At 39.7% G+C, this 23,191-nt stretch overlaps 1 protein-coding gene and 1 pseudogene across 2 annotated transcripts in view; one reads left to right on the plus strand and one right to left on the minus strand.

Moving 5' to 3' along the window:
* POLA1 (DNA polymerase alpha 1, catalytic subunit) overlaps positions 1–23,191 on the plus strand; it is a 320,208-nt gene that overhangs the window by 147,949 nt on the left and 149,068 nt on the right. Inside the window, exons 33-34 of the mRNA XM_079764678.1 lie at positions 2,013–2,191; positions 3,763–3,894. Of these exons, the coding sequence (XP_079620804.1) occupies positions 2,013–2,191; positions 3,763–3,894 (311 nt within the window). The remainder of the gene's footprint in view (positions 1–2,012; positions 2,192–3,762; positions 3,895–23,191) is intronic.
* LOC307096211 (large ribosomal subunit protein uL11-like) lies at positions 6,067–6,949 on the minus strand (annotated as a pseudogene). The gene has a single exon. The product of its transcript is annotated as a large ribosomal subunit protein uL11-like (transcript).

The following is a 23,191-nucleotide window of genomic DNA, read 5'->3' on the forward strand; positions in this document are numbered from 1 at the left end:
CACTAAGTGAACCTGGCTGGTCCTGGAGAAAGCTTTCGTTGCTCCCCTGTCACATCCTGGCCAGTTCTGTACATGTGCAAAGCTAGGGTTATTCCGTTCCTTGATTTTCAGGTTGTAAAAGTATCTTGCCTTTTAGAAAATCCTTGCTTATTATTTTTCTTTTCCCTTACTTTCTGAGTAATAGTCTGGGAAATTGATGAATAATGATGTCATCAGAGAAAAGATGAAGCTGCATCTTCATAAAGCAAGACATTATGTGAATACAGTTGGATTCATAACTAGAGTTTAAGAAATTTGCAAGTTACCCTTTACTGCAGAGACAAAATGGCATCATTCAACAGGCATGGTCTCTCTCACTCAACTCCTCTACCCCTCCCTCACACCTTCACTAATTTTCTATTTCTCTTAGGGGATCGCTAACTAGTAAAATAAAAATGTACAGTGAGTCTTGGGGCCAAGTGACTTATGTTGCAGTAATTTATGTCACGCACCAAGAACAATTTTTTCAAGTTGTTTTTGAATGTGTATTTTTTGTTCTTATTATGCACTGTCATGTTAGAAAATATTCACTTTGATGAATTCCTACAAAGAGCAGCTATTAGCTGGCTGTGCAGCATGAACATGTGTTTCATTTTGAGTGAACATAGTCCAAACTAAATGATGTTCATCCATTCTTTACTTTTTTATCTGTATGACATTTATTGAGTATTTATTTATATAGGCCCCATTTAAAACAGTTTGTCCTCTAATGTCTTATTTAAACGGCAAAAGTGCATGATTGGTGGTACTACATCCATTTTGCAGGTGAGCAAGCTGAGACTCCAAACTTATTCTTTGTTCAGCACCTTCCACTGTGTCAGAGTTAACCTCATGTAGTTACTAGATGTCACTTGACAATTGACCAAATAAGATTTAGCATCTTGTCACTGAATTCTGAAAACATCTGTTAGATTATCTACCAATGCAGCTGTTGATAGAGTCAAAACAATGTTTAGGTATTTTTGGAATTTGAACTTTTTGCTTAGTGATGTTTTATGTTACTTATTTACCTTTATACTAAAATAGGTATGCTTGTTTTCCTTAGATTTCTAAACAGTCTAGAATTCTTAGGTATTGCTAAGGGGTACTTTAAAGAAAATATTATAAGATATAGTATAGAATAATTATTTTGAAGTTTCAATTCAAATAGTGAATTTTGAGAGATATGCTTTGACCAAGAGTAAATTAAATTGGTTGACATTAAAATGTTTATTTTCTCAGATAGTTTGGGCAAACAAGATAGCATAAACTATATATCAATTGATTTATTGTGTCATTTTGATTGAAATGTGGAAGGTATATTTGGTTCCAGGATTGTTAGGGACATTTTGGCCTATAGAATCTGTAGAATCATTTTTTTTGCACATATTTTATACTTCTGAATTCAGAATACCAAAAAAACCATGTCACGTTTTGTCTTATATGCTGCTACTGAATTTTAACCACTGAATTAGATTGCAACCTACATGCTGTTAACTACTGAGCCAAGATGGAATCGACCACTGCATTGAAATCAGGATTAGCAATTGTGTCTGCACTTGAAGGAGTTGTAATAGCAGTGAACTTGTTTTCTTTAATGGGATTTTTATTCTCTATTTTCAGTTTTAATGATGATTCTTTGATTTTAAGAGATTTTCTTTACAACAGTGTACATTTATTTGAGATTTTCTTTATAACTTTAAGGAAATACTAAAACCATCCTGTAGAAGCAATTAGTTGCTTCCAAACCCAAATGTCCACTAGCATACATCTGCATTGCTTTAATACTGTTTACTTGTTATATTTATAATCTCTTACAAAAAGAGCCCTTTGTACATGTGATATGAGACTCTCTCTTGAGTTCAAATGATTGTGTGTGTGAATTTAAAATTATGCTTTTGTGAGTTTTTTTTTTCCCTTGGGCTTATTTTTTGGGTAAGGGAATTCAAAGAATTGTGCCTTTCTAAATTTGATTTTTTCTTTTGCATTAATAGGACTTGATCCCACCCAGTTTAGAGTTCATCATTATCATAAAGATGAAGAGAAGGATGTTCTACTTGGTGGCCCAGCACAGCTCACCGATGAAGAGAAATACAGGGACTGTGAGAGATTCAAATGCCCATGCCCTGCATGTGGGACTGAGAATATTTACGATAGTGTCTTCGAGGGTTCGGTTAGTTGTTTCTTTTTTCATTTTGTGAGCAAATTAATATAAAGGCCTTTTCTCCCCACTATTTGTCTAAAAAAGAAGAAACACATTGCTTTTATGTGTTTAATATTGTTTTTGGCTTCCTAGAGTGTTTGGCCTTGGTTTCTAAATGGAATCTCTTAAAAGATCTAATTATCTTAAAGTATTTTTATTGTAATTCCTTAATTAATAACCTGTATTTCCCCACTCCCAACCCAATTTATTAAGACTTAGAGCAATATTTTTCTGTATCTTAAATCAAGTTAATGGGAACTAAGTGTTTTTGGAAAGTTTTTGTTTATCTTTACACATCCCACTTGCCTCCTTTTTGACAAAGGTACTCTGATTATCGTTTCTGCTGTCTTTGCATGTCAGACATTTAAAAAGTCACAGGGAGACATTCCTTTCAAGAAGTACTGCCAAAAAATGTATCATTGACCTTGGATCAGAACTTGAAATGTGGCCAATTTACTTGATTCCACTGCAGTGTTCTATGTACTAGCCATTGGCAAATGAGTAGGCAGCAGAACTATGGAAAACCTTGAAACTGAAAGAAAATGCATCCTTTATCTAAATTAAAAGTAATTATTTTAAGTTAATTTGGACAAACAGCAGATGTTTTGAATTTTTTTGAATCAAAACAAAGCGGTCTTTGGAAGCAAGTGCAAGGAAGAGGCAGACGCAGATCAGCAATACATGCTAAATCCTTGAGTTTTGCTTCATTACAGCTGTAAATAAGATAGTTAATTGCATGGAGGCTTGACAACTTGCAGATGGGCTAACTGTGGAAGAGCCGATGTCAAGCTCTGAAATCTCTTCCACCTGGAATTGCTTAGCGTGGTGGGTAGGGTTATGTACCAGATTGGAGCAGGAAACCAAGATGTTTAAGTATCAAGAAGGAAAACACATGGTCCAGAAACCCCAACAGTTTCCCTGTATGTTTTCTTTGTCTCTGCTTAAAACAAAACAAAACAAGACGCTTTCTCCAAATACTAATGGTTAATTCTTGAAAATTTCTACTTCTCCTGCTTCCCCTCCCCCAAATACATTTTAAGGGGGTTTAGGAATTGTAGTTTTTCTAAGCTGACAAAGCCTGATTACTTTGTGGTGTAACACTTAAATTTTAGGCTTTATTCTTAAAATTAAGTTGACAATATGAAAGGAAACTAATGTCATTAGCGCACTTGCTTTATCCTCAAGTTTGTAGTGAATAAGGGCAAATTTAAAATTTTGATATGTCTAAAAAGGATGTTTATTTCCAATAATGTCACTTCACTGGTATCTTCACAGGGAAAACTCATTTATCCAGAGAGTCTGTCATTTATTGAGTGTTTTTAAAAAAAGTGATATTAGGGTTTTCCCTTTGACTTCATGCTCCATTATGATGGTGGCAAAAGAGTGGAAGTTATATGTGACTAAGGAGATCTTTGGGAGGAAAGCAGTTGAGGAAATAGAGTTAAATGAAGAATATTGTGCACCAGGACAGCATATAAGCTTTTAAGCATAAGAAATCTTTTTATAATCTTTTGTGTACTTGTCTGACTTGAATTCTATAGGGAACTGATACGGAGCCCAGCTTGTATCGTTGCAGTAACATCAATTGTAAAGCTTCACCTCTGAACTTTATTGTACAGCTGAGCAACAAATTGATCTTGGATATTAGACGTTGCATTAGGAAATACTATGAGGTTAGTATCCATAATAACTTTCTTACATACACAGCTTATTTAAGTTTGGAACTTGTTATAAAATAAAACAATGTAGCTTTGTATTGCTGTTTTTTTATGAAACTAAAACTTTTTAAAGACTTGAAAGGAAAATGGTTTGATTTTCTATTGGGTATTACATCTCTTTCATTAATGAGGAATATTTTAAATAGTGAAATTTTTGCTTTTAAGGAAAAATGAGAATATAACCAGGACTTTTTAAAATTTATTGTTAACTAAATAAGACCACATTAAATGGTCACTCACATCTTTGGACAAAGGAGGGAAAATCAATATTGGTTATCTTTGTGAAGTAGAGCCATAAACATCATATGTGATGTTTTTAATAAGTTAAAACTTTGTGTTTATGTGGTAATCGAAACCATTTAATAGCCTAGTTGTCCCAGGAAATAAAACTAAATATCTTTTAAATTTAAATGCAATTTGTCTGGCTTTTTAAAGAGAATGTCTGATTTTTAAAATACGTAGTATAGTTAAAATACCAGAACAGTAAGTGATCTGTCTGTGTTAGAAAGACTTTTTTCAAAGTTTTTGTTTTGTTTTTAACAATTACATATGAATGAGTTCTTTTCTCTTCAAAAATTAAAATTAAAAACTCCACATTGACCATTTGATTTTTCTTAGTGTTTCATTATATCATTTGTCACCTAAGCAAAATTGCTATTACTTGAAAGTTCACTGTAACTTATTTAAAGAAGCTACATTGGCAAGGCATTCCAAAAATGCCCAGATTCTATTAGGTAAGGTCCATGACTTTGTTCAATATCTTTCTATAATGTCTACTTTTATGCTAATTAACATAGCATTTTCTTATTTAAAATGGATCTCATTAAATGAAAACTGAGTATTAGATCATTAGGATGAAGAATGAAAATATAGAGTTCCAGTATTTTGACTTTGGAGTTGAATAACTTGTATTTGTCAAAAAAAAAAGGTTTGTCTAAAGATATTTTTTAAATAATAATTATGACTACATTTTGGGAAATCTGAAACATTTTAGTGAATAATGTTGTGCTGTGCTTAATGAACAGTTGGATGGGAATAAAGGGTATCCCTAAGTTCACATTCCACAGTAGATGAAGTGTTCCGCACGTGAAATGTTAGGCCTTTATTTAGCATGAAAAGCCCCAATCAAAACTATCCAGCTCCTCATTTACAGACCTCACGGAGTAGAGCATGATTCTTGACTCTTGTGAAGAATTCCAAGTTTTCTCTCTGTGTTTAGTCTATCAAAATCTTCACCATGGAAATGTTAATACTAGAAGAAACTCATCTTTTTCCTTCTATAAGAAGGGATGATCTGTTTTGACTAAGTTGGGAATGGGCAGAAAAATGATCTTCTTTGTAGTTAGAAATATGCCCTAACTGAAAGATGGATTTCTAACCCAATTGTTTGTGTGTCGTGGTGGTGTTGGTGGTAGTAGTTATATTTTTTAAGCTAAATTACCTAGTTTTATGAATCTAGACATGCAACCCAGGGTTTCTATAGCTTTTGCTTCCATTGTCTTCTCTGCCAGCCATCTCACTACCAGCAAGTAACAGTTTTCCTGTAGTTACTGCCCACTTGGTTAATTTTCCTAAGGGATTTCTAGGAAAATATCCAAATGTCACTCTTTAAGTTGAAGATTGATATGACTATCCTCAAAATTAGGGACCTGTACCTCTACTGTCTGATCTTAGTCATATATGATTAGATGTGAGAGGAAGAAATCCATTGTTCTTTTCATGGCCCCATGGTAAATAAATGTTTCAAATATTGTCAAGATCAGAGCTTTTATACAGAGAGCTCATGCACCTCTAACTTCTACTTCATTGGTAGACTATTCTCTTTCCTCCTCACCCCAGACTTAAAAGAACTTCTGCACGTAGAGGGACATGGCATTGCGTTTCTTTTGTATTGTGCCTCAAGTGATAGTGATTACAGTTAGTTCAGGGTGATATACCATAGTGGTGGTAGTCCAGCTGGAGATTAATACATCAAGTGTACTGGAGACAAGGATATTGATAGTAAGTACAGGCATACCTTGTTTTATTGCACTTGCTTTATTGTACTCCACCAATGTTGTCTGTTTTTTACATATTGAAGCCAAGACCCTCTATCAGCAGAAAGATTACACTCATTCCAATACTCTCTTTTTTGGGGGGGGGGTTGTCAAATAATCTTTAATTGAAACATTTTCCTTTGTAGTTCTTAACTAGCCGGACATTCCACTGCACCACTGTTGATATCATCTATGATGTTATAAGTGTGTCAGCCATCAACATTGTAGCCCACAGACTGGGCAGTCCCCAGGTTCTCTTGAATGGTTCCAGAGAGTTCTCTAGCTAAAGATCAGTGCTGCATCTGTCAGGCAATGCTGACAATCTCATTAAAAGTGATATTTCCACTGTGCTTAATGTGTTTTTGGATGGTTTTTTTTGTTGTTGTTCGTTTGTTTTGTTTTGTTTTTTGCTTCTTTCTGTCTTTTGGCGGTTCTTTGAGGGCTTTGATGATCAGGGCAGAAGCAGAAGGGACTACTTCAGTCTGGGCCTGTTTTGAATTGTCATTTTCACTGTAGTCCTCAGACCCTTCCAATCACCGGTTGCTTTGGCAATGTCATCACCAACAGTTTTTGGAGACAGGCCCAGGGGGCCAATCTTGGGGCCAGGGCAGATGTGGCACCTACTTCCCCACCAGTTCACCTCAGGTATATGATTTTGATTTCATTGGAGTCGAACTTCGGTGGCATGGTGGAGGCGGCTGGTGTTGGATGAACCCAGATTCTGGATGACCTAAGGAAGTTGCACCTGAGCCTCCTCCGAACCGAAAGCCGAAAGCCCAATACTGTCTCGAACCCACAATATCTCTGAGGTATGCCTATACTGAGATTAAGTGACTGTTCTCTGAAGCTAATGACCAAAGAGGTTTCCTCCTATTTTACAAGTTCAAAAATACTACCCACTGGACATAAAAGTTATTAGTAAATTAAGAGCAAGTCTCAATATTTTTTTCATTTTAGTCTTAGAATCACTGCAGGGAAAGTACAACCTACACTGAGAAAGGAAGGCATCTCCGTAAAGAAGGAACTTTAAGCCTGGTCGGCGTGGCTCAGTGGTTGAGTATTGACCTATCAACCAGGAGGTTACAGTTCAATTCCAGGCACCTGTCCGGGTTGTAGGCTCAATCCCCAGTGGGGGGCATGCAGGAGGCAGCAGATCATTGTTTCTCTCTCATCATTGATGTTTCTCTCTCTCTCTCTCTCTCCCTCTCCCTCCCTCTCTGAAATTAATAAAAAAATATTTTTTTAAAGAAGGAACTTTAGGAAGACAGTGCAGGAGTAGGTAATTGACCAAACTCTGTAACCTGCAAAGAAACAGTTCTAGGTTACCAATAAATTGAATTGTCAGGAACAAAGGGACAGAAGTTTAGAGTAACAAAATATCCTTCTAAATCTCTTTTATTTTCAAAAATGCATCACGTATTCTGTTATTTTCTGTCATGAATAAACAGTACTGAGTAAATAAATGTGATATAATAAGTATTAAAAATGTAAGTATCTGAGACTCAGTCTATATCATATCGTAACATGTGTTTTTTTTAATATATTTTTATGGATTTCAGAGAGGAAGGGAGAGAGAGGGATAGGAACAACTACGATGAGAGAGAATCATTGATCAGCTGCCTCCTGCACGCCCCGCACTGGGGATAGAGCCTGCAACCCGGGCATGTGCCCTGACCAGAAATCAAACCATGACCTCCTGGTTCATAGGATGACACTCAACCACTGAGCCACGCCGGCTGGGCTCATATCGTAATGTTTTAATACTGACTCTTTTAATAGGAGAGGAAATGCTTATTTCTCTCTCCCCATATAGCAATGATTATCTCTCTCGAATTCTCATTTCCTAGAACATTTAAATTTCAATACACATAGAAATACCAAAAGTACCAAGCAGGATATTTTAAGTAAATATTAATTTCTTTCGGAGGAAAAAAACTCTAGTGCTTTATCCCGAGATTTGATGAAGCATTGAAAGACTTTGAGGTAGCACAGAAACCTCTAATTCAAAGTTGATTTTCTGCCCTGGTCCTTGTTGGTCCCTCTGTACCAAGTTAAAATTGAACTGGTATTTTTTTTGAAAATCACAGAAAACCAGTTTAAAGACTGTATCTCTAAGCTTTTAGGGATGTTTTTGAAAGATTCTATTTTAGAAGTAAAAAACTGATGTGTGTTCCCCCTCCTCTTAAATTCTGCTTCAGCAGAGCAAATACACACACAAAAAGGGAGAGAAACACTAGCTAATCTAAATTGGGAAATGAAGAGGGCTTTTTTTAAGCATGAAAATTTCATCATCTTGTCAGCTGGCAGAATGCCTGCTGTGTGGATTCACAAAGGCTAAGAATTACACTTTCATGAAATTTTCCTCACTAACTGCCCTGGTTAATTTGAAAGATAACCCACTGTTCTAATTCATTCCTCAATTGGGCGGTGCAGGTTTTATCTTTGATCTGACAAAGCATTTGTGTTAATCGTTTTGGCCCTCCACTAGACACTCTTGGGATTGTGCTTTTACAATAAATGTGTCTGTGATAGCTCTTTAGTCTATTATACTTACAATAGATCCATAGAACTGGTAATTAATTCTCCACTGCTTTGGAAATGGGAAGAATAGGTGTAGCTCTGTCAAGTGCTGCTAGGAAGTTTGTTTAGCTGGTTCATTTTTGAAGTGTTCCCCTCAGCCATCCATGAAGCAGCCGCAGAAGAGAGTCTGAGATTGGGGTGCTGCCTCCTCTGAAGACTTGTTCATATAAATGGGAAATCTGACCCCTATTTGGTACCTGGGAGGGGGGTAGTGGGTCATCTACTTTCATCTCAAGTACTATTACTTATAATGTACAGTAAGCCCTCATTTTAATACTTAAAGAGCCATCTGTTTTTAAAGGTGGGTAGTCAACTAAAATATGCTCCTAAACTCCCATTGATGGCTAATACAGGTTTTAGAGTCTTCCAACCAATGGGGCAAAATGGATTCCTCACCAGCCTTGCAGTTTGTAGCCACTTATAAAGGAGTATTACTTAGATCACTTCACTGTGATTTTTAAACATAGAGATATTCTGGCCTTCCATCTAGAAAAATTGACAGTGGCCCTAGCCGGTTTGGTTCAGTGGATAGAGCATCGGCCTGTGGACTGAAGGGTCCCAAGTTCAATTCCGGTCAAGGGCACATGCCTGGGTTGCGGGCTCAATCCCCAGTAGGGGGCGTGCAGGAGGCAGCCGATCAATGATTCTCTCTCATCATTGATGTTTCTATCTCTCTCTCCCTCTCCCTCTAAGAAATCAATAAAAATATATATAAGAAAACAAAGAAAAATTGACAGTGAACAACTAGACAGTGCCATGCCTATGATAATCACTAATTAATAGCTAGGACCAGAAATTGGTGGTTGAATTGCTTAGAAATTTACTATTGGTTTTACAGTCTCAAAATTTTTCTGAAGTAAGCTTTCTGAGGACCTGGAAAGTTCTTTCTTCTGTGTCTCATCTGTGATCTGTGCCACAGTCCTTGCTCTCAATAGTGTGTCCATTTTAATGTTTAGTAACCAAAGGAACCAACTAATAAACGTTATACTTTTTTCTCTTTTTACACTACTGTCACATGGGAAGGTTTACTTTTTTATTTTAATTTCTTGATTTTAGGGGGAGAGAGAGAGAGAGAGAGAGAGAGAGACTGACTCTATTTGTTGTTCCACTTTTTATGGATTAATTGGTTGAACCCTGTATATGCCCTGACCAGGGATCAAACCCACAACCTTAGCGTATAGGAATGACACTCTAACCAACTGAGCTACTTGGGCAGTGCTGGAAGAAAGTTTATTAATGGTATACAAGATTTTCAGGTTAACACAAAATTCCACAGAGTTTTAAGTCCTTTGTCACTCTGTCTTTTATATTTTATATCACTGACTAGAGGCCCGGTGCACGAAATTCATGCACGGGTGTGTGTGGGTGGGGGGGGGGGTGTCCCTCAGCCCAGCCTACACCCTCTCCAAGCTGGGACCCCTTAAGGGATGTCCGACTGCCTGTTTAGGCGCGATCCCACAATCCAGAACTTCTGGCTCCCAACTGCTTGCCTGCCTGCCTTCCTGATTTCCCCTAACCGCTTCTGCCTGCCAGCCTGATCACCCCCTAACCACTCCAATGCCAGCCTGATCGATGTCTAATTGCTCCCCTGCCAGCCTGTTTGCCCCCAAATTCCCTCCTCTGCCGGCCTGGTCACCCCTAACTGCCCTCCCCTGCTGGCCTGATTGCCTACAACTGCCCTCCCTTGCAGGCCTAGTGCTTCCCAACTGACCTCCCCTGCTGGCCATCTTGTGGTGGCCATCTTGTGTCCACCTGGGGGCAGGATCTTTGAACACATGGGGGCATCCATATTGTGTGTTGCAGTGATGGTCAATCTGCATATTACTCTTTTATTAGATAGGATAGAGGCCTGGTGCACAGGTGGGGGCCAGCTCGTTTGCCCTGAAGGGTGTCTCGGATCAGGGTGGGGGTTCCCTTGGGGCGTGGGGCGGCCTGAGCAAGGGGCCTGTGGTGGTTTGCAGGCCAACCACGCCCCTGGCAACCCAAGCAGAGGCCTTGGTATCTGGAATTTATTTACCTTCTACAATTGAAACTTTGTAGCCTGGAGTGGAGCCAAGCCTCCTGCTCGCTCCTTGGCCGGCAGCCGTTTCTGTTGGGGTTTGTGTATATCTTCTATAATTGAAACTTTGTGGCCTTAAGCGGAGGCCTGGGCCGGCCAGGGTGTGCGGAAAGCGGGGGGCAACCCTAGCCTCCTGCTCCTTCCAGCTCTGTGGCTGCCGCCATTTCAGTTTGGATTTGTTTACCTTCTATAATTGAAACTTTGTAGCCTTGTGTGGAGGCTTAGGCTGGGAAGGGCAGGCGGAAAGCATGGCTTCATCCGTTGCCTGGGAAACCCAAGCCTCCCTCCTGCTCTCTGTGGCTGTAGCCATCTTGTTTGGGTTTATTTGCATACTCGCTCTGAGTGGCTGGTGGGCGTGGCTTGTGCATATAGTGGAGTTATGGTTAATTTGCATATTACTCTTTTATTAGGTGGGATAACTGTTGATTTCAAAATATGCCTTTCTCTAACTTCATAACTTTAAGTTGTTTTCTACCCCAACCAAGTATCAGGCAAAGAGGCATTGACCAGAAATATTTTTATCATAATACAAAATCCCATCCTGCATGGACATCCTCTCATTGTCCTGATACAAAAGTCCATCTCTAACTCCATAAGGTGGCATAGAAAGTGGATGCCTAGCTGTTATTCCTCTCTCACTCCTGTCCGCTCCCTGTATTTTTCTCTGTTATTTATTGGTATATTAATAGTGGCATAAGCCACATTTTGTTTTTAAATCTCTTTTGGACCCACTTTTATGAGGAATTCCAAAAATGATGAGCAGTGTCTGTTGTCTCATGATGCAGAGACTTTCTTATGCTCACATGTGAATAAGGGAGCATTTGACCAACAATGCCACCCCTCAGTGTGCTGCTGGCTGTGGCTTCCTCTGGAAGACCGCACACATCTAGGAGGTGGAGTGGGGTGCTTTGTAGAGGAATGCATGTTCAGCTTATGCTTTCATCTTTGCCCCCAAAAATGCTTGTTAATTTTGGAATGGATCTGCCTTCCTCAAAGGCAAAGTTAATAACCTCCAAACATAAGATTGTTAAGCCATAAATTGGAGCTGCCTTCTATTTTATTTTTTTAAATATCTTTATTGATTTCAGAGAGGAAGGGAGAGGGAAAAAGAGACAGGAACATCAGTGATGAGAGAGAATCATTGATTGGCTGCCTTGTGCACACCCCCTAATGGGGATCGAGCCCCGCAATCCGGACATGTGCCCTGACTGGGAATCAAACCATAACCTCCTGGTTCAGAGGTCAATGCTCAACCACTGAGCCACACCAGCCAGGCAGGAGCTACCTTTTATTAACAGTGCAAAGAGGGCAGGGTGAAGTATTGCAGAAAACATTTCCTCCACCAAAATGCAAACCCATTCAGCATCACAGGCAACACAATTCAGGGTGCCCAACAGTGCCTGATGAAGGATTATTTCTTTAGGAATTCACAGAGCTCAATTAATAATTAAATCTGGCAAATGAGAGGTGAAGTAGCCTCCTACCCCATCACTCCCCATCCACCCTCATCCATGTAAGCCCTAACAAGGCCACTCTCATTGCCATTGTCCTTCACTTTCCAGTATAGCAGTGCACATGACAGAGCTATATTGTGCAGATGGATCTGTGGGGTTTAGAGCCACGCAATGATGTTCTGCAACCGTCTCCTGTTCTGCTGCAAATATTTGGTGTTCAATAACCCACAAAATTTCTCATTTCTTACCTGTGGTGATGTGGGCTGATAGTTTTTAGGTGATAGGTTGCAATATGCAGTAGTCTCACAGGTACATTAATTCAAAATAGTTTAAACTCTAAGCACCATTGGAATTATTGTTTATTTCCTTGCCTCTGCGTTTATATTTAGAACATTTAAAAAGAATAAATTGGGTTTCTTTTTTGTAAAGACTCTTAACAGCATAATTATAAGTGGTACAGAAGGCATGCACAGAAGCAATAGATATCCATCCCACCCATTCAGCATCACAGGCAGTGCAACCCATGCTGCCCAGCAGTGCTTAAAGAAGGATCATTTCTTTAGGAATCCATAGAACTCATCCTGAATCCGATTCAAACAAAATAATATATTGAGAATTGGTATTTATTTTTTGCTTCACACCAGTTAAGCTAAGCACAAATGAACACCATGGACACCAAATGCATTTTTTAAATGTAGTATTCTAGCCCAGCCATGGTGGCTCAGTGGTTCAGCGTCGACTTCATGGTTCGATTCCCGGTCAGGGCACATACCCAGGTTGCTGACTCGATCCCCGATCTTGCAGGAGGCAGCCAATCAATGATTCTCTCCCATTATTGATGTTTCTATCTCTCTCTGCCTCTCCCTTCCTCTCTGAAAAATATATTTTTAAAAAAAGAAATGTAGTGTTCTAAAACCGGGGCCCATGGACAGGGAGTTGGTATGCCTATAGTGATGAATGGCTGATTTTTGTTTGGAATGGATATCAAGTAAGCTGACTTTGAGGCAGTTATAAGATTTGGTGCTATGCTGAGGTGTGTTCTCACAGAAAAACTAACAAACAAGGGATTTGATGATGGTTGGAAGAGAATCTCATTGTAAATAAATTTATTATTGACGAAATATAGGTGAATAACAGAATCCAGTGCCCCTACACAAGCAGCTTATGGTGTGAATCCTATCTATTTATTATAGAGGAATTCTAATAAGCATATCGGATCAGCTATGGCCTTATATGCCTCCTGACTTTTATCCTTTATGAAATAACCAACATTTACTTGTGCTCTCTATATTTATCTTAACACCTCTTTATCTTTGACTTCATTTAATCTTAAACCTTATGGCATGAACCCTGTTGTGGAGACTCAGAACTAGAGCATGATTGTGAGGAACTAACAGGAGACCCATACCAAATTCTGAGGTGCCCTGGCCATAGGAAAAACAACAACACAGTGTTGTCTGTTAAGAGCTGAGTTTGGGCCTTGTTGTTTTCCGCATATACATATTCACCTTCCTGAGATTTTGTCAGAGGTGGAGGCAGTTATACCCACTGCCTTTGCCTGTCCTTTCCTTACATTCTGCAAGTTTAGCACTCAGTTATGTCAATTTTGAGACCATCCACTGCTAGCTTCATGATAGACTGTGAGGTTTTGTACCCAAACACCAAGGTCAGAGTTCTCGTTTAGTCACTTACCAGCTCAGTAACTTGCGTTAGTTGTTGAACTTCTTCAAGCCCCAGTTTCATAGCCTATTAAATGACAATAGTAATGATACCTGGCACATAAGGAGAACTATATGGGATGATGCATTTAAAATGCACAGAAAGCACCCATTATTCCAATCTGAGATACGGTAGATGAGCATAACTTGGCTGTGTTCTTTTGTGTGCTCAGAACTCCCAGAGATTCCGATCTGGGCCGGGACCTTGCTGCCCCAGTCTTTCTGAGGGGTCCATCTAGAAGCCTTTGTTATCTTACTGCTCTCCTGTCCCATCAGAATGATGTCATAATATACTGTGCTTCTTCATGGCCCTCCCTGCACTCTGCCAGTGTGGGAGGTTTCTTTTCAGTGTTGGTGAATAGGTTCTCACACTCAGCCTTAGAAAGGACACTGCTAAGGGCAGCCAGGGCTAGTGGTTAAAGGCAAGGAAAGGACACTGGGCTATACTTCCTTTAGGTCAGCACCCCGTAGTGTACCTAACCTGCAGGTGCTCAGGAAGTGGTTATTGAATGAGTTCATGATCTTCTGAGATGTTGGTGCTATCAAGCGACTCTCAGGTCACAAATAGTGACATCATGACTGCAACCATACTTGGGGACCCTAGTCCAGAATTCTGTGCATCATATATGTTGAGACAGCTGCTTATGAATAACAAGTTGCTCTCCATCTTCAATATGGTCAGCTTTTTAGGATGCCACAAGACCTCTGGGGTTAGCATTAGAAGCTAGGCCTGGCGGGGGCATGAGTCCCGAAAGCTGATTAGAGCCACCCAGCAATGGACTAGTCCAGCCATTGAAGGGAATCCTGAGGTTTCAGCAACTTCTGATACGGTTTGCCTCCTCTGAAGGGAAAATTGGAGGTTCTCTGAAATACTGAGGAAATCCCGTGGGAGTTGTCAAATATCTGCAAACCAGTGGGTGAAAACAGAAAACCACTTGTGCCAAAACAGTAGAATTCTTCCTTTCTTTGGCTCGATTTCTCTACCCTTGTGTATTTAGGAAAAACTCAACTTCAGGTCTAACTCCAGTCTTCTGGAGCTACTGTCTTGTAGTAGAGTAAGGAATTGAACCAGAACATATTTCATTTAACTTTTCAGAAGTGAGATTTTCACACCGTTGACCTTGACTTCAGGGAACAAAATGGAACTATCGGTTCTCTGCTGCACATGTAAACGAGAGAGCGCCACAGACATGGCTGTGTCTTATATTTTGTTTGCCTAGAAAGTGTACGCATTATCGTTCACATGTGGCAATCGGCCCTTTGCAGATAGATATGAATTTCCAGATCTCCCTATGTAGCTTACTCTTTATTAAATGGAACAGCCATACTCCTGTTCAGGAGGGAGTTAATTCAGCTGCCTTTCCAAGGCACCATAGACAGATGCTCAAAAGCCTGATTCCAAAAAATAATACTGCTAATAAAAATCAGAGCAGCAGTATTTTCTGCCTGATAGTTGTTCATTTGTTTTGTGCTTGGCATAAATCAGTAGTGGCTTTATCATATGCTCACCCCAGCACTTGTAATGTGTTGGTCTTAGCTTGGTTTTGAAAAGCAATGTGTCATTTTTTGTCCTTGTTCAAAACTCATCTGATTCTTGGCACTCCCTCAACATTTTTTTGGTTTGTTTTTACTATATTCCAGCAGAGTGTAACTCGTAGGGATGGTGATTTTGTGAAGTATGTTGTCCAGCTTGTTTCCTGAAAGGTCCCTGTCCTCATTCAGGCTGCACATGTGCTCAGGGCTCCTTGGCTGTTTGAGGAGTTCTTACCCTGGCGGGGTAGCACAATTGGTTGAAGCATCATCCCCATACGCCAAGGTTATCAATTCAATCCCAGGTCAGGGAACATACAAGAATCAACCAATGAGCCTGGCCAGTGTGGCTCAGTGGTTGAGCATCAGTCCATGAACCAAGAGGTCACGGGTTTGATTCCCAGTCGGCACATGCCACGTTGCGGATTCAATCCCCAGTAGGGGACGTGCAGGAGGCAGCCGATTGATGTTCCCCTCTCATGGATGTTTCTGTCTCTCTATCCCTCTCCCTTCCTTTCTCTCTAAAATCAATTTTTTTAAAAAAGAATCAACCAATGAATGCATTAACAAGTGGAACAACGAAGTGTTCTCTCGCTCTCCCCCCTTTTTCTCCCTCCCTCCCATATCCTCTCCCTCTCTCTCCCCCCTTCGCCTTTTCTCTCTCTCACATTAGTAAATTTAAAAAGACAAGCTTTTCCGCTGGGAGCCTAGATGATTTCCTAACTAGGTCTTGGAAGCCTAGTATAGCTGGCCTTCAGTCTCCAAACCACCAGCAAAGAATGTTCAAGAATCATGGCAGGAAAAATAACAAAAACTGCCCAGGATTTCTGTCTATATGTATACTAAGGATTTGGAAATCAGATGAGTGAAGTCACATGTACTCTTTTGATAATAATTGCCCTCAACTAGAGCTTCCCATCTAGTGATATTCAAGAACTATTCCTTTCAGGAATTGATCAGCAAAGAAAAATCAAAGGGGAACCTAAAGTCAAGAAAGACTTGCTTAGCCCTGACTGGTTTGGCTCAGTGGATAGAGCATCAGCCTGCGGACTGAAAGGTCCCGTGTTCGATTCCGGTCAAGGGCACATGCCCAGGTTGTGGGCCTGGTCCCCAGTGTGGGGCATGCCAGAGGCAACTGATCAATGATTCTCTCTCATCATTGATGTTTCTCTCTCCCTGTCCCTTCCTCTCTGAAATCAATAAAAAATAAATTGGGGGGGGAAAAAAGAAAGACTTGCTTAAAATTTCACAGCAAAATGGATTTTCCTGCTGCTGCTGAATGTATGCAAAGGTATAGCACAGTGGTTCTCAAACCTTTTGGTCTGTGGGACCCTGTACACTCTTAAATTACTGAACTTATCAAAGAGTTTTCGTTTATGTGGGTTATATGAATTCATATTTATTTGATTATAAATTAAAGCAGACATTTACAAATCACTAACTCATAATTAACAATAAACCTATTATATGACAAAAATGTTTTCATGAAAAATAGCTGTATATTACAAAGCAAAATTTAACAACTGCAGCATTGTTTTACATTTTTGCAAATCTCTCTACTGTCTGGCTTAGAAGTCAGCTGAATTCTCACATCTTCTTTTACACCCAATCTATTGAGATAGTGTTTTGGTGGAAGTGTATGAAGAAAATTTGATTTCACACACGTATGTCATTGGAAAAGGTAGGAGTATTTTTTTTATCCTCACCAAAGGATATGTTTTTATAGCTTTTAGATATATGTATACATCAATGTGAGAGAGAAACATCGATTTGTTGCCTCCCATGTGGGCCCTGACTGGGGATCGAACCCGCAACCTTTTTTGTGTATAGGACGACACTCCAACCAACTGAGCCACCCGGCAAGGAGGGAAAAGGTAAGAGTATTTTCATAATCTTTTTTATTTGTAGCAATATTCTTTTTTGTCACGACAGGCCTTATAACGTGGTAATTTCCAATGTGGTATCTGAAACCATATCAATAATCTTTTTGTACTCTGGTACATTAAAATCCATGATCTTAAATGGGTCTTGGTAGATAACATTATATTTCCGTTGTCCAAGTCTTTGGGAGTGAGCATATATTATCTTTTTAGGGAGTGGTGTTGGTTGCATTTGGAAATTTTATTTTAAAATTTACATAGAGTAGAATTTACTCTTTGGTGTACAGTTCCATGAGTGTTAACCAATACATCAAGATACAGAACACTGCCATCACCCACCCCCTTCCCACAATTCCCTGTGCTACTAATGTGAGTTACAGTTTTAAAAGAGGTTCATTCAGATGGCTAACCTCTTCTTCTGTTCTGCATTGATTCGCATCACTTTTGCTTATAAAGTGTCATGTTTTCTGACATTATCTTCCACCTGGGACCCACCATACTGAATGTGCTGCCATTCCCAGAGTTGTACAGAAGAAAACTTGTGATGTATGTGTTTATTTGCTTAGCTAGGAATGTATGGACTTGATCTGTGAATATAAAATGAAATCTAGCCCTAGCTGGTATGGCTCAATGGATAGAGCATCAGCCTGCAGATCGAAGGGTCCTGGGTTCAATTCCAGTCAAGGGCATGTAACTTGGTTTCAGGCTCCTCTCTGGCCCGGGCCCTGGTCAGGGTGTGCAGAAGGCAACCAAGCAATGTTTTTCTCTCACATTGATATTTCTGTCTTTCCCTCTCTCTTCCACTCTCTCTAAAAAAAAAAAAAAGAAAAATCAATGGAAAAATATCCTCAGGTGAGGATTAAAAAAAAAAAATCTAAGGCAAATTCTCCCAAAGTAATAAGAAATGGAGAAAAATTTTAACATTTCCATTGGAACTTTATCACAGGATAAATTTTAGCTCTGGGGATTTGAGAAAGAAAACTAATTTATATTCTCAACTCATTACTTTCTTTCAATGGGTCATGAAGTCAGAAAATCCCAATAGCATGAGCAGTGATTCTAGCACTCAAGTAATTATACTAGTCATTGCTCCTCCAGCTTTCTAGAAACAAGACCTAGATATCTAACCATTTAAAGGGATAACTTAACTTTCCTATATTCATATGTGTATCCATTTTACCCTACCCACATCTATAGCAGAGTTTGTGATTTTACAACTTCTAGCACCTGTATAGATTCATGTAACCACCACCACAATCGGGATACAAAATAGTTCCAATTGGGATACAAAATAGTTCCATTGTCCCCAGACACTCCTTCTTGCTATCCCTTTATATTCACTTTCCTTCCCACCCCTAACTTTGGCAACTATGGATCTGTTCTCATTACTATAGTCTGTCTTTTCAAGAATGTCATAGAAATGGAATTATACAGTATGCAGACTTTAGAACTGTTTTTCTTTCACCTAGTTCATTCTTTTATTGATGAGTATTTCATTGTATGGGTGTAGCAGTTTCATCCATTCACCCATTGGTGTTTGGGTTATTTCCAATTTGGGCAATTATGATTCAGATGCTATAAACATTTGTGTATAGGTTTTTGTGTGAGCATAACTTTTCATTCTCTTAGGTGTATAAGTTTTCATTCTACCCAGCGGTAGAATTGCTAACTCATGTGGTGATGTAAGTTTACATTTTGAAGACATTGCCAAACTATTTTTTCAAGATGTTTTAGCTATTTCAGTTCTTTTGCCTTCCCATATAAATGTTAGTCACTTTGTCTTTATCAACAAAAAAATCCCACTGGGGTTTTTATTGGAGTTGTGTTAAATATATAATCACTTAGGGGAGAATTGACATCTTGTGTTGTCTTCCAATCTATGAACATGGTATATCTCTCCATTTGTTTATATTTTTTTCTTTCATTAGTATTAGTTTTCAGCATACAAGTCCTGTACCTTTTAGATTTATATCTAAGAAGCTTCATTTGGGGAAAATTTATACTTAAAAACAATTTGTCTCTAATTGTATTCCCTAATATCCTATATAATAAAGAGCTAATATGCTAATTAGACTGAATAGCAGAAAGACTGTCTGGACAATCTTCTGGATGACGGTCTGGATGACCTTCCGGATGAAGCTGGGGCTGCGAGGGCCAAGCCCCTTGCATGAATTTTGTGCACCGGGCCTCTAGTATAAAAATACAATTATACAATATTTTGTTTTGATATTGCTCTAGTTCACAGAGTTACAAGTGAATCAGAAGAGTATTGAGGACTCACTAGACATTAACAATAACCTACATAAATTCATAGTTAATATGAAACCCTTCAAATATATTTTATTAGTCTACATTTATTGGACCAAATATTTGGCCACATAATAGTGCCAAGTTGTTTAAAATACATCCACCAGCTTATTATAGTGTCACTTATGTAAAACTCGCGTCTCTTCCTGTGTATGCTTAGATTTCTAGAAGGATGTTTACCATATGTCAAAAATCATATTTGAGTAGTGAAAAGTTTAGATATCTTTTTATATTTCCTTTCCCTATTTGAATATTTCACAATAGGCATGTATTCTTTTTATCAGAACAATGAAGCTGCTTAAAAGAGAAAAGAAAAATAAAATAGTGACTTGTAATATGGTTCTTGCCAGTAAATGAGGGTAGTACAGACTCAAGTCCTATCTGAGAATTATTTGCATCCTAGAAACTTTGATGTTGCCCCAGCCATTTTATGATTCTAAAATTTTATATTGCAAACCAAAGGAACGTTTCAAAACACTTGAAACGTTCTGAGAATGCTGGGTTTAGAATTTTTCTTCACCAAAGCATTTATTTTTTGTCACATGCTTGTCTCTATCAGGCTAAGACCGTGGTTGGCAAACTGTGGCTCGCAAACCACATGTGGCTCTTTGGCCCCTTGAGTGTGGCTCTTCCACAAAATACCACGGCCTGGGCGAGTCTGTTTTGAAGAAGTGGCGTTAGAAGAAGTTTAAGTTTAAAAAATTTGGCTCTCAAAAGAAATTTCAATCATTGTACTGTTGATATTTGGCTCTGTTGACTAATGAGTTTGCCGACCACTGGGCTAAGACAATGGATCTCAAATTTAGCTGCACATTAGAATCACCTGAGTGGGATTTTTAAAGAGTATCTGATGGATCAGCCCACTCTGAAAAGTTATATTAGGATCTGAGGGTGGGTCCAGGGCATTGGTGTTTTTAAAAGTTCCCCATGGGATTACTAAGCTCTTAAAATGTGATTTCTATATATGAAATATATGATTATTTTATATATTAATATATACACTGAGCCGAAACCGGTTTGGCTCAGTGTATAGAGTGTCGGCCTGCGGACTCAAGGGTCCCAGGTTCGATTCCGGTCAAGGGCATGTACCTTGGTTGCGGGCACATCCCCAGTAGGAGGTGTGCAAGAGGCAGCTGATCGATGTTTCTCTCTCATCAATGTTTCTAACTCTCTATCCCTCTCTCTTCCTCTCTGTAAAAAATCAATAAAATATATTTAAAATATATATATATATATACATACACACACTCAGTGCCGATTATTATGATCTCTGAATGCATAATAATCTGGCCACACAGTGTGTGTGTGTGTGTGTGTGTGTGTGTGTGTGTGTGTATTAGAGGCCCGGTGCATGAATTCGTGCATGGGTGGGGTCTGGCCAGCCTGGCCAGGGGAGGGGACATGGGTGATTGGCTGGCCTGCTTGCTGGTTGAACTCCTGGTCGAGGGGACAATTTGCATATTAGCCTTTTATTATATAGGATATACACTGAGTGGCCAAATTATTATGCGTTCAGAGATCATAATAATCTGGCCACTCAGTGTATAATTTCCATATATTCATATAGGTTATAATGAAGGTATGAAAAGAAAAGGTTTTAGTATTTCCACATTTTTCATGGGAATTTACCATCACTGTGAAGTGTTCAGGCATATTGCTGACACTTGACAAATGGCACATAATTAGCATTGCACAAACCTTGTCTCTTCTCGGTTGTGGATATGATTATATAAACCTAGGCTGAGGAGTATTTGTGCATAGAAATGTCATCTTCTCTGATTCTCTTCTAGGAAATCTCCCATATAATGATTTTATGACATCATCAGATCCTGCGTATGATGAGAAATTAAGTTTCATTATAGCACTTTAAAGTGATTCTGAGATCTATAGTCCTGTCACCACCCTCTCAGACTATGATTCATCATAATCTCCTTCTGAGTAATTTCAGCCTCCCACGTGTAGGAATTGCCTAGTTTTTTCCATGCTTGGCATTACATGAGCAAGACCCAAAAGTCAAAATGGGGTAGGGAAGAAGTGGTCAAAGGGCACGAAGTTGTAGCTGCGTCTAGAGATGTGATGTAATGTATGGCATGATCACTGTAGTTAATAATACTGTATTGAAGATGGACATTTCCTGAGAGAGATTTCAGGTGTTCTCATCACGCACACAGTCTCTGAAAAGTTTCTTCACTCAGCTCTCCACAGGCAGAAGGTCTTCCTCTCTCCTGTGGGCTCCATAACACCCTGTACATACTTGCGATGACACCTATCACCAAGTTAAGTGGCTCTCTTCCCCAGACTGCGAGCTCCTTGTGACCACAAGCTGTGCTGTGTAGTGATGTGTTTAGTTTCATGTCCCCCTCAGCAGAGCATAGTACCAGGGACATCGCTGACATTGGACTTGATTATTTGAGCAAGGGAATGGCTTTTGGAACCTTCCAAGAGGCTGTGTGTGCAGCATTTATGTTAATGGAATGGCCAGTTCTTGTTTTTGTTATTAATGACTCCATACCAATGGACAGTATTTTCTGGGATATCATCTTTAATCTCTATTTAAATTTTAATCACCTCATGCATCTCAAGAAGATAAACTTACTCTTGCATTATATACATACTAGAGGCCCAGTGCACAAAATTCGTGCACTCGGGGGTGGGTGTCCCCTCAGCCTAGCCTGCACCCTCTCACAGTCAGGAGCAAGCCTAAACCGTCAGTCGGACATCCTCAGCACTGCTGTGGAGGCGGGAGAGGCTCCCACCACCGCCGCTGCGCTTGCCAGCTGTAAGCCCGGCTTCTGGCTGAGCGAGCCGCGCTCCCCTTGTGGGAGCACACTGACCACCACGGGGCAGCTCCTGCGTTGAGTGCCTGCCCCCTGGTGGTCAGTGCGCATCATAGCAACCAGTCATTCTGCCATTTGGTTGATTTGCATATTAGCCTTTTATTATATAGGATACACTCAGTACATATTTTCTCCTTAAAAAAATGTCTCTGCTTCTTGAACCAAAGGGGTAGTGTTGATTTTTCCCTTTTGTCTAATAGCACTCTTCCTGCCCCAGACTGTGACCAGGAAACTGATATCTTAGCAGCAGAGCTGGTTTTCAAACTGCTGTTGCCATAGGTTCTCTTAACACTGGGTAGTCATATCTTTATCCTAAATACCATAACCTAGACTTACAGTTTTGACAAGCCCTTAGCACCATGTGTATATGTGTGTATTTGTCTGATTTTGTGTGCTCTTTCCCTAGCCCTAATATACACAAATGCACCCTTGCAGAAGAGTAATGGGCCAGCCTAGTTGGCTTTTCCTTCCTCTTGGAGAGTTGTTCTATTTATTGGTCATCATATGCCTTATGATCCAGAGATTTCACTTCTGGGAATGCATCCAAAAAAACCTGAAACACACTAATTAAAAAAATACATGCACCCCTAGTTCATTGCAGCATTATTTATAACTAGAGGCCCGGTGCACGAAATTCGTGCACGGAGGGGGGTTGTCCCTCAGCCCAGCCTGTACCCTCTCCAATCTGGGATCCCTCTCACAATCCAGGACTGCTGGCTCCCAACTGCTCGCCTGCCTGCCTTCCTGATTGCCCCTAACCGCTTCTGCCTGCCAGCCTGATCACCCCCTAACCACTCTGCTGCCAGCCTGTTTGCCCCAACTCCCCTCCTCTGCCGGCCTGGTCACCCCTA

Source organism: Cnephaeus nilssonii (assembly GCF_951640355.1).
Source record: "Cnephaeus nilssonii genome assembly, chromosome: X".
NCBI lineage: Eukaryota > Metazoa > Chordata > Mammalia > Chiroptera > Vespertilionidae > Cnephaeus > Cnephaeus nilssonii.